The sequence below is a fragment of the Amblyomma americanum genome, chromosome 3 (genome assembly GCF_052857255.1).
Source record: "Amblyomma americanum isolate KBUSLIRL-KWMA chromosome 3, ASM5285725v1, whole genome shotgun sequence".
NCBI classification, from domain to species: domain Eukaryota; kingdom Metazoa; phylum Arthropoda; class Arachnida; order Ixodida; family Ixodidae; genus Amblyomma; species Amblyomma americanum.
Genome location: NC_135499.1, coordinates 146,275,560 through 146,287,774, shown reverse-complemented (window position 1 = coordinate 146,287,774; position 12,215 = coordinate 146,275,560). Strand labels below are relative to the sequence as shown.

Genomic DNA, 12,215 nt, shown 5'->3' with positions numbered 1-12,215 from the left:
TCACACTACCACCATCCACCCCACCTAGCCCCTCGCTTTACTTTGTCACGCCATGAGTAGCCAGCGTTAAAAGAGGTTTAAGGTCACCAGTTGAATGGACACTCCTCTGGATTAAGCACAGGATATCCGCTAATTTTCGTGCAGTGTATTCAGCTTTGTTCAGGAAAACTACATTCTCTATGCCCTTATGTGTTGTCTAGAAAGGGAATTATTTTCTTTCCTTTCCCTGAAGAGCTATTTGGGTTGCCAGAGCACTTAAAAGCACACTTGCCTCAGTGCCCACCTTTCCTTTTATTGTTCAATAAAAACTTGAGAACAGCGGCAAATGCCCCTCAAAGGAGACCCTGCAGCCAATGGTGTCAACCAATTGTCACATCACCACAGCTAACTTGTGGCTAATCCACCTGCCAGCCCCGTGCATTGTCGCCCTAAAATAATTGCAACATCGTAAATGCTGGTTGACACCACTGGCTGAAGGGCCTCTTTTGAGCAGCGCTTGCCACTACATTCTTAAGTTGTATCCAACTATGCTTACTTTATTTTGAGACTTAACCATACTGTAATATAGCTCATATCAAACCGCTTCACTCTAGAAACGTTCATTTTTGCTGCCCCCAAAGCTAAAAACAACAGAATCACTGGCTTACCTGATTGCAAACCTGGGCCCACTTTCCAGTCCCAGACTTATATTATTCACTCCCTAACCCTCTCTTGGTTTTGACGAAAGAGAAAGTGCATAACTGGCTCACTTGGTGGGTGGACACCTCAACCACACCTAGAGAAAAAAGAAACAGGAACCTACAGAAAAGCTTCAGTTGCCAGCTAGTGCAATTTAGGTATCCAACCACAAAATGAGCTAGTTGGGTACCTTTCCTTTCCTCGAAACCAAGACAGTTTAGACCGTGAATAAGATTAGACTGGGAACTAGGCTGTGTTATTTGCTTCGTGCAAACGGGCTCTGGATGCTGGAACATTGTTGACTGGCACAGAGCATAATAGCATTGCCAAAGAGTCAGCGTTGGCGGTAACGCGTTACAAGTAACGGCGTTACAGGTAATGCGTTCCTTTTTTCGGTAACTTAGTAATGTACTCGTTACCATTTGGGATCTGTAACGGGTCACATTTGCGTTAACATTTTTCGGTAACGTGAGGTGTCACATTACTAGTTACTCTTTGTTCCAGTTGTCCCCCACTCCGCCCCCCTTTTTTAGAAAAAAACAGAGAACCTAAATTGATGCTGCAAATAAACAGGTGCCTTCGGCGACCTCTGTTGCGGCTCGAATGCATGCCAGAAAACACCTGCTCTTGACGACGCACCCAACTAAAAAAAAAAGACAATACCCATCAAACGCACGTGAAACACATTCACACTTGCCTTCACCTACCTCTCCTTCCCAAACCACTCACACACACAACTCTCTAGAGAATGGAAGCATGCAAGCATTTTCGAACATGCCACATTTCAGAATTACTGCAAATTTGTTGAGAGTTCAGCGATGTTTTCTTTGTGAAGTTAGAATTGATGATGAAGTGTCATTTTGTGTTTAATGTCACATTCAGAAAATGGCTTCACCATGGGCCACAAATTTAGAATCCATCACATATAACTCTACAGGCAACTTTAGGCCACTATAACATTGCTAAGCTCCTGCACATTTATGCAAAGTATTCTAGTTAAACCAGGATTTCGTGTAAAATTGTTGTTTGGGCTAGAAATTTTATGTGAAATATGAGCCTTATGAAATTGTTATCGTGAGTTCTTAAGGTGTAGACGCACTAACTAAAATTTATGGCCATGGAGTGACGGCAAAGTAACGTGCGATACTTTTTTTCGGTAACGGTAACGCATTACTTTTTTTTGTAGGTAACGTATGGGCGTAATGTGTTCCTTTTTCTTAGCATAACGAGTAACGTATTTAGTTACTTTTTTTCGATAACACCTACAACACTGCAAAGAGTACAGTGCATTACTTCAGGCAGACAGAACCAGGCAAATTGATCACAATATTCCCATAAGAGGGGGACAATGAATGAAGCTTCTTCAGGCAGTTTTTAAGATGGATATTTTACATTTAGCATTTTTGACTAAGCAATAAAGAAATGGTACCAAATGTCAGGCGTAACTGCAGCAGCTGGAAAGTGCAAGCACCTGCAGTTGGATGTGGCCAGCGATGGATGAGCTATGGTGAGACTTCTTTTTCACAGGCAGTGCCTACGAGTAATCAGTCAAGCTGAGATGTTTCCATTAGTTGACCTGCTTCTTCACTGCTGGCTAGGACAGCACATTATATTGCTAAAACTGCCATCATGTCACAGACAGCAAGAGCATTAATGCATTTCATGAAGATGTTTTTGAAACATGCTTGTAGCAAAACAGTCATTAACCTAAAGCCCCTAAATAAATGTAGCCTTTTTCTTACAGTCAAAGTGCGCATGGCCTAAATATTGCTTTAGGTGACAGTTATACAAAGCTTGCCTAGCCTCAATGATTAGCATTTGGTTTTGCACCTCCGATAGCATTCAATTTTGTGTTAGGCACTATTGCTTGGGTGGATTTGGGATAATGTTGAACCCAATGATGTTTCTGACATCTAGCAATACATGTCTGGTAAAGTAAATACATCAAGTATCGCATGAACCAGTATATAGAAGTGCTGCCCTAACCTACATCCTAAGACCCCAAGGAAAAACAAAATACTAGTACTAGGAACTCTGCAAACATAATGCTACCACAGCACAGGTGTATATGATGAACATACACTTGTATCTGACAACAATGCACAGCAGTAACATTCATGCCATCAGACCTTGAAATGCCACATTTAATACGTAACGTATTAGGTAAAAACATGCGCATCCAAAATGGCTAGCAACTGTACACCAGGCAATGACTAGAGTATAAATGGAATGCTTCTGCAAGAAAAAAAAATACTGGCATCTGCTTAAGCAAAACAACACACCGGGAACAAGAAGCAACCTGCAGTTGCAACGTTACCAAAAGGCAGAATAATATAATTGACCTTTTTCACGAGATCCTAGTTCATACTGTGCACAGAGTCCTGCACTGCAGCCAATGTGATGCATGCGCACTGCACAGGTATGTGACGGGTGAAAACAGGTACAGACAAAGTAATCTAGTTTCTAATTCTGTACGCAAACTATGAATGGTAACAACTGACAATGTGTGCTTCTACGTACACACACACCATGCCACCTGCACTACTACTATTCATAATTGCAAGTACACAAAATATTAAAATGCATCCTGCAAGAAATTGACGTAAATAAGAGCATTTAATAGATGCTGATCCCATAATCTAACAATATTGATGCATTATAAAGATGACAGTTACCTGGATTACTACGTGGAAGGTTCCAGTGCCATCGTCATCACTAGACACTGAAGGCATGTTCTACAATCAGAAATGTAATTCTGATCCATCCCAATATTAACTTACGACTACCTGAAAAAGGTCAATATACACGTGAGCAATGTTACAAAACTGCCATGGCTTGACCTACAACTAGCAGCAAGGAAAATGCAACTAACAAATAATTCCTTGGCTATAGCGCACAAACTTTTTTGGCACTGAACATTTCCGTTGAACAGGTTAATCGGTTGCCAAAGTGAAAACTGCATTAGCTGAAGACATCTTGACTAACGTTCAGAGCCAACCTGATTACAAAGGCTGTAATAATGTCAGATCTAAATTTAGCCATGCAAGGTTACTGGGCCATGTGTAACGTTGGCACCAACCATAAATATCGTCAGAATGCATCACCCACTTCAGCAATACTTTGTGCCCACTTTGCCATGCAATCTTACTCTGTTCTCAGACAAGACTGCCTGCCACAGTTGTGGCTGTGCTTCGCACATGAGAAAAATGAGAGTTCTGGTAGAGTCCCAGTTTCTTGTGCAATACTATTCATGTGCAGTGCTGAGTAGACATATCACAGCACAAACTGTAGCCCTGTTTTTAGTAAACCGTTGTGGGCTCAGGAATCGATACAGAATAGTCCTAAAGGTTTTCGTTACAAAAGAATGTTGCTCGGCTATATGTTGGTGCTGAGGAAAGCAATAGCTTCGCCATGTGGAAGCATCCCTCCAATAATTGGAGAGCAGTTAATAAACAGCTCAATTTCATGCTGAACTTGCCACTACAGATTCTGAGATTGCCTTGTCACAGCTTCAAAACGTGAAGCATTCCTCTGGAAAGTAGAGGGCTCATATTAAAATGCTGAGGTTCATCCAAATGAGTTGTGGTAGAGCAGATTGCAATGTAAAAACTGAATACGAATGCACACATCTGTACCCAAAGCACTTCCCAGGCCAAGACACTCCTCTTCATGAAGTAGCACCAGTCACACCGGTAAGAGGACAACGACCAGTCACATAATGGAGCATGTCTGAGATGGGTTGCAACAGGAACACCTTTGACTGAGCGGTTTTGGTGGAATAAGGTCCAAGTCGTCGTCATCGGGGGTCAAGTCGAGGTCGTATCCGTCTCGGATAAGTTGTTGGGTGATTTCACGGGCAGCTGCCTTAGATGTGGGCTGAAACTCAAAATCCTCTTCACTGTGGCAAAAGAAAAGACAAGAGATGGTTGCCATTTAGCGGGATAAAACTGGTTGATGATATTTAGCCAGCATAAAAAAAAAAAGGCAAAGAAGGAAGCTGATGAATTCACAGGCCCACATACCAGAGCGAGAAATGCAATCTGTTTTGTTTGTCCAACTTATAAACCCACAGGAGCATAGTTACAGATCAATATGCATTCATGTGCACTTCCATGTCACTGTCCAACCACTACATATCTGCAAGTATTTAACAGATAAGGCACAGAAGTCCTGGAGAACACAGCTGCAGTTAAAAAAAACTGGTGCAAAAACTGAACGTATGAGTGTGTACACCTGTGCATTAACTAAAATGAGCAGCCTGCATTTCATGCATGCGCAGCCAGCTGCAAAAGTTTAAAAAGCATAGCAGAAGCAAAAAAATTTCCTCATAGCCTAGGCATGCAGCCAGTAATTTCACAGCACAATCCAAGACTCAAGTTATCTACTCTCACAGCCTGCTGAAAAAGATCTACTTTAAGTGCCACTTTATGTCACAAGGGTCAGCTTGTTCGCACTGTCATTGTGAGCCTCTAAATTATGTAACTGACGTAAATTATTTAAGAATGTACTTTGACAACGGCCTTTCATGAAATGATCACCTCACAACTACATTTGTAAAAGACTTCGAGCCATCTCCTTTGTGCTCTACAAATTTCGTACTTTAGTAGAGCCACTCTATAATAAAGTGACTCAGACCAGGAAAAATCTTTACTATATCAAGGTCTTTACTATACCAGTTGTTGGTGATGGAATGGCTCTGAGGATGCTCTCTGGTAATTCATTGACTACTTACTAACCACAGTGTTGGTTTATAAAAGAAACAATCACAAATACCTTCCATCCTGCTCTTATTGTCCCTTTATGTCGCTGCAGGCTGGGCAACATTATTATTTTTTTCTTTTTTTCTCTGCCCGCACTAATATATGTCCCTTTATGTGATAATTACTTATTTTCAGTTATCACATTTCATCTTATCACATTTTCGGTTTTGTTTACGTCGAGGAAGTACCACATTTGCACAAATACAATGTGGCTTCGAATATAACGCGAGTTTGATTTCATGTGCAAACAAAAGTTTTGCGTGACCTCGGCGTCATTTTCTGCAGCCTCAGAGCCGTTTAAGCGGCAATACGGCGCCTCCGTTCCTTGCCGTTGCTTCCCTGTGCCTCGCGCTGCCGTGCTGCCAATGTTCGCCCTTTTCATCCCTTCCCTACTGTTCGCTGCATTTTTATGGTATTTCCTTTCTCAGGGACCCGCGCCTCCTTCTTTCTGCGTTCATAGCCAGTTTTACTTTTTTTTTCGTGCGCGCCGCGGGCTTTGCCTCACGGCCCAAGGACTTTAAGAAGTTGGCGTGTCCTCATAGCTTCCGAGCTTAGTGGTGAAGCTATCTCAAAGAGCATCGTTTTGTCGTTGTAGGTATGCATTTAACTCCGAACGTCGGCCTCGCGCGAGCTGTGTTATCATCATTCCGCGGGGCGGGGGGGGGGGGGGGGGGGGGGGGGTACATCGCCACTGTCAGATGTTTTTACTATAGCCTTTTTTTAAATCTTTACTATAACCCCAAAAAAAAATACAGTCCTCTACGTTAGGCAAATTGGGACCACAGTTTAACTTTACTATATTCGAGTTTTTACTATATCCGAGTTTACTACAGCAGGGTTCTACTGTATATACTGCTTTCGGTACGAAAAGTAATTATAAATGTTCTTGGTTACAGCATGCTGCCATATGGTACAACTGTTTATGGCCACAGTGCAGTTTTCTGGAAAATTGGGATCAGCACTATCTTATGTTCACTGTTGAAAATTATTGGCTACAATTTAGGCCTTGGTTTCAATTTCGATGTTTTTAAAACGTTCTCGTTGCCAGATTTTTATCGTCTGTTGACGGGAACTGTTGTTGTAAGACATTTCTGGTTTTGTTAATATCAGATCCTGTATGTCCCCACACGGTCTCTTCGATGAAAGGAATTTTACTGCACAACCTGTCTGCCCCCAAGATATGGAGAGTAAGAGATTGTTACACCCCTTTTTACTTACAGTTATCTCCCAGTGTTCTTCACCAAAATTAAATATAAACTAAAAAAAAGACTTGAGAGACACTGTTAAATAATGGGTTGATGGCTTTGTACACTTTTTACTGCTTATCTCATAAACCCTTGCAATTTCAGCATTCTGCTCCAGGCTGTACCTTACAATTTCTGTGGAACTCAGGAGTGTAAAGCATAGTACAGACAGATCAGTAAAGGCAGCATGTTATTCTTAACACAGTTGTTGAAAGCAATTTTCTTCAATTGCATAGACGTTGGGTATTACTGAGTGCCATCATTTTCTTTTCTACATGGCCTTATAGCTGAGCAGCATTAAGTGTAAAACCCGTTTTTTCTTTGTATTTTTTCTTACTGAACTTACGTGATGCGTTATGGTGTTTATCATGCTTTAGCATTTCCTTCTGTGCATGTATGCACATATCTTGTCGGACAGTGCCGCTCAAGCTCTATAAGGCTTTGGCAGTTATTTTGTTTATATTTGACGCTATACAGTATTGCTATTATTGTCATTTCTATTATGGTCGGATTAACAGGTGTTCCAACATGAGCATGCTGCTGCACACTGTACAGATAAGATATATTGGGTTACACCGAGCATGAAGTTACACAGAGTTTCATAAATATTTTTTTAATTCAGGCCACTTTCTTGAGTTGAAATTAGGATACAAATTGGATTATGCAAAAAAAAAAAGTACCATAATTTGTTGATCTTTAGGACAATTTTTTCTGGGAAATATAATCAGACTAATAGGGCTTATTTCAGTGGACATAAAATGCTACACTTTTATCTACTCACTGTTTTCATTAACAATAAAAAAAATGGCAGGCTGCATCAAGAAACTACCCACAAAATTGGGTGTTTTCGTTTTATCATTCATTATAACTATTTCATAGCATACACTGCCATCCCCGTGTGCAGCACTTCCGCAACTGTGCTAGATTTGCCTGCCTTTGTACGAGGTGCTACCCAAAAGTTTGGGGAATTCAATCGAAAAAAAAAAAATGGTAACTTTAAATCCTAGTTTGCACCGTGTCCTTTGAAGTAGTCACATTAAGCGTGCATACACCAAACCCAGCATTTCTCCCATAATTCCATGCATCAGCGGAAGTTGCCAAGTGTTAGTGCATTGAAAAGCTCCTGCAATTACGACTGGATCTGCTCAATTGCATTAAACCGATACCCTTCCAGCCTCAGTTTTATTTTCAGGAACAAGAAGTCGCAAGGGGCAAGGTCAGGCAAATAGGGCAGGCGCAGAAACACTGTGATGTTTTTGGAAGTTGGGAACTCTTGTACAAGTGATATGTGAGCGGGTGCACTGTCATGGTGGAGCAACCAGTTGTTGTTCCACTTTTCTGGACGTTTGTTTAGAAAATTGTCCTGTATGACTGTCCCATATTATCGTAGCACAATACAGAAAGTGTTTTGTCTGCTTTTGACACAACTAATATACTACAAAATTTTAATTTCACACAAGTTCTCAGGATCTTCCGGGAAACTTTTACAGTGACATAATTAGAGATAAATTTCAAAAATATGCCCTCTCGCTGTTTCTTTTTATGTTCTTATGACTGCCTAGTTTGATATAATTTCCTCTGAATCATCTGTAGATGTAACAATGAATTTTAATGAGCTGAGCTCCCAACAAAAGTGCAGCTTTGTCCTGGTGCAATGGCCCAATTTTTGTTTTTTTGGTCTAATATGCTTAGATGGGACAAGCCACACGTAATCAGCAAAACAGTAGCCAACCTGTCAGATTTCCACGTAACCAAAGGCTCAGTGTCTCCTGAAGGTTGTGCAGTTGACCCTTGGCCTTTGTTGGGCACAGGAAGCCTATGCAAGTGACAAAAGAGGAGATCTGAATGCTCAGCAGTTAATCCAAATTATAACATCTTCCTGTTCCTTAAGAGAGGTTGTTATATTACATTAACACTGAGATGCGTGTTATAGCAACAGCACAGGTACCAAACAGCCATACCACATACTAACCTTTTGGGTCGATTACCTCCTCCCTTTTAATTACAGGAAGCTGATTTAGTTCGCTAATCTACTTCTTCCATGGGCATTCAACACCTAAGTATAAAAAAAGCTATACCTAACCACAGCATAAAAGAATTTAAATGAGCTACAGAGATGGAAAAAGAAAAAAGAATACCTACTACTAACCATTTCTCTGTCCAAAAAAAGGTTACCATTATAAAAACATGCCGCTCTAGCACATATATTAAAAACAAAAAGGCAGGACAGAAAATGAGGTGATGTGGTGAGCTAGAAGACAAAATTAGCAGAATAAAGAGAAAAGGGATCATATCGGAACTCAATATAACTTCTTTGCATGCAACCTTTTAAGGCATGTTCTACTAGCCATGCTTTTCAATGATATGCCTCGAAAGTCAGTTCGCTTCTAGTAATGAGCAAGTGCTTTCTACAAGAATGCATATATCAACTTCGAGCAAACTTTGGCTTCATCTACCAAATTTTGCAGCAATGACCTGAGCCACTTGAGACGTGAGTGGCAGTTCCAACACTGCTACTGCTACTTAAACAATGCGGGGTCTGCACGTCTCTATAGACATACCTGCTTCGTGGTAGCAGTGTCTTTTTGGGCTGTGTGTCGATGCACGCATTTCGAGTCTGCTGCCGAATTTTCTTTGACTGCTGGATGTGTCTCTCTGCAAAAAACGAAGGAAGTGCCATAAAAAAAAAAAAAACACTGCTGCAAGAAAACAAGCAAGTCACGAAGAACACTAGGAAAAATTTGTGTTCAGGTTGCTGCTACCTAAATTTCAGTGCTGCTGCAGCAAAACAGAAACACACATTTTCTAAGAGTAGAGCACACTGTGGCAGTACTAGGCACTTAATGTCAATAAATTTTATGCAAACAGAAAAAAAAAGAATGAAACATGAGATCATGTAACGGCAATGTCCACCATGAAATCAAAAGCACTACTAAACAGTTGCACCATTACGCTTGCTTGGGAAACACCCCAGATGGCACCATAATATTTTCCTTTTCTTTTGTGAGTGCCCCTCCTCATAGTGCAAGAGTTTTTTTGCATGCCAGCTCCATTCGATAATAGATTTCCAGTTGTAGCAAATGTTGTGGTATATTAACTTTTCTTTTTTGTGACAGGACAAGAGCTGCTTGCCTGTGCCTAGCAGGTATTCAGCAAAATACTTCAATGACCTCACTTTTCCTCACATAAATTACCAAGGAGGCTTTCAAACATGGCCATGCTTCTTAGAAAGCAGCAGCTGGACAAACTCCCAGGCAAGTGAGGTTGGTTTCGTAAATAGTCGTGCTTCCCACTGTTATAAGACAAGGCACCCCAGTCAGTGCTATCTACCCACCCAGAAATTGGTACATTATGCATCACAAAACCTTCGTCGGCAACATATAATGTGGTATGCTTACTGCACCGCAGTCGCTCAGTAGCTCATTCAACTGCTGAACATGCAGTTACAGGTCGAATCCTGGCTGCTGTGGCTGCATTTCGATGGAGACAAAATGCAAACACCTGTGTGCTGTGCAGTGCACATTAAAAAAGTCCAAGTGGTTGAAATTAACCCAGAGCTTACCAATATGAAGACAGCCTTGCCTTTCACCCATTCGTTCATTTTTTTTCCTCAAAGCAGATTTCAGGTGATCACTTTGAGCTGGCACTTACTGCACCTTTCCATTGCTCATAACCGCCCCTTAAATGCAGACTTCCCACTACCTTTAATTGAGCCATTCTTTGTATTTTTATTTTTATATGCCTTCATTCTCGCATTGTCTTCCTTTTTCGAAAGAAAGCAAATGACTACGGACCACTTAGTAAGAACCTTCAAAACAGGCAGGCAAAGTGAAATGCATACCTAATCGTCTGTGGAGCTGGAGGGCTCTCGACTTTGATGCCACTTGCTCTTGAGAACTCTTCTGCGACTCCTCTGGCAGTGCATCCTGTAACCGCACATGTCAAAATTTCAGTGGGAATAAGCTGTGCGGGGGACCACATTCAGGATGAATCTCCTAACAGAGGCTGTAGAGAAAACTATAGTTTAATTCAACAGTTCTCGTTCACCATCACCCATTCATAAATACAGTATTATTCGTGAAATTTTACTTCTCAACCTGCACAGAAAAAAAAAAATGTAATAAGGTATACGAAGTGTACGCGACGGTTGCGGGGGCCTTCACGTCCACGGCCTGAGTACATCTATATCCTGATAATTAACAGCGCAGTTACACCTTCTCAGGAGACATGAATCTGCTTATCTGCGGAGCAATTGCAGGCACTGTCAAACGAAAACACTAGCACGTTGCTTTAAATGTTTATACAGCAACGTATATCTTGCAAACTATACTAAATCTTTACCGGTAAACGAGAGTGCGCGATGTGAGATCCGAATCAGCTGATCACATGCGTGTCTTTTCATGCTGCAGACTGATCTGAACTTTTGCTAACGGCCATTAACAACATACCAGCCGTGAGCACAAGTGCTGCTGGTGTCTGTACACGAGCAGCGCAGCAAATATGATTGCGCGTTTGTTCCTTCAAGCATTATAAAAACGAATTGTAAACGTCAATCTGCGCCAGATCGCAAAAAATTTACTCCTTCCTAGGCTGCATCGCACTAGCATCGCGCCTTATTCCCGAGACGGCGGGCAGAGAAAACATGCAACAAGAAAACGCACACCAACCGCGACAGATGGTTCCTACCCGTGCCCCGTGGAGCATAGACGGAGAATAGAAAATGGAGAACGGCAGCGCATGCGTCCACATCAATGCACGATAGAGGCAAAGGTGCGCAAACCTGGGACTTGTCTACAGCGCCTTCTGCTTCGTCCATGTCCGCTTCACAGCCATCAAATTTCTTCAAGGAAGCCGGTTGATCTTGCTGCGACCGCTCACCACCATTACAGCTGTTCGTCTTCGAATCGCTGTCGATCCCGCTGTCCTCCATGGTATCTAGGCCGCTAACGCAAGGCTTGGAACTCTAGTGTGTAAGTGCCACGCCTCATTTTGCAGCATACGCTAAGCTAAACTAATCTCATCTACACTTTCGAATCGCGAAGCTACGGAGGCATCACATCAACACCAACACATTGCAGACGGTGGTTGCCTTACTTGCAACCTCGACGACAGGCGCACAGCCATGACCACAAGAGCAATGCATCCTGACGTCGAGGCTGCACGCGCGCCGCGCCAGTGGCGCCAGGCCGCGCCGCAGAGCGCCCACGCGTTAGTTAAACGGTTATTCCATCCTGCGTGCAGAGTAGAAACACGTAACAAATTATGACAGGGAGAAAATGCTCACGAGCGCCCCACTGCTCTTGACATGATCACTTCCTGCCACCCTCAGATTTTGCATAGAAATCGCATTTTGAAGACTATTTACTTCCAGAGTTTCATTCAGATTCATATAATGATACTAGATCATGCACTGAAAAAATGTATGTTGTGAACAAACGCACGCTTTTTCCTTTGGTGATTACTCAGCCGCGATGGGTCTGCCGTTCGTCTGCTGATCTTGCTCAGAATCCCAGACATTCCAGACACCGGCCGC

General features: G+C 42.1%; 1 protein-coding gene across 2 annotated transcripts; it reads right to left on the bottom strand.

Annotated features, from left to right (window-relative positions):
• Window positions 1–2,011: 2,011 nt before the first annotated feature.
• LOC144125107 (protein FAM219A-like) lies at window positions 2,012–11,784 on the bottom strand. Of its 2 annotated transcripts, XM_077658199.1 has the most exons (5): window positions 11,463–11,784; window positions 10,524–10,608; window positions 9,244–9,337; window positions 8,415–8,498; window positions 2,012–4,576 (listed from the first exon to the last, which is right to left on the bottom strand). In XM_077658199.1, the coding sequence occupies exons 1-5, from the start codon at window positions 11,610–11,612 to the stop codon at window positions 4,390–4,392; spliced, it is 600 nt and encodes a 199-aa protein (XP_077514325.1). In that variant the 5' UTR covers window positions 11,613–11,784; the 3' UTR covers window positions 2,012–4,389. The 2 variants fall into 2 exon arrangements, with proteins under 2 accessions (XP_077514325.1, XP_077514326.1); XM_077658200.1 differs by lacking the exon at window positions 8,415–8,498 and having other exon boundaries at window positions 2,802–4,576; window positions 11,463–11,778.
• Between the last annotated feature and the right edge of the window lie 431 nt (window positions 11,785–12,215).

What these genes read in the sequence shown, in the direction of transcription:
- LOC144125107 (XM_077658199.1), bottom strand. Translation starts at nt 11,612, where the DNA reads ATGGAGGACAGCGGGATCGACAGCGATTCGAAGACGAACAGCTGTAAT. An exon ending in ACACTGCTACCACGAAGCAG is followed by an intron (nt 8,499 to 9,243) that starts GTATGTCTATAG and finishes TCACTTGCATAG; the next exon opens with GCTTCCTGTGCCCAACAAAG. An exon ending in GTTACGTGGAAATCTGACAG is followed by an intron (nt 4,577 to 8,414) that starts GTTGGCTACTGT and finishes CTTTTGCCACAG; the next exon opens with TGAAGAGGATTTTGAGTTTC.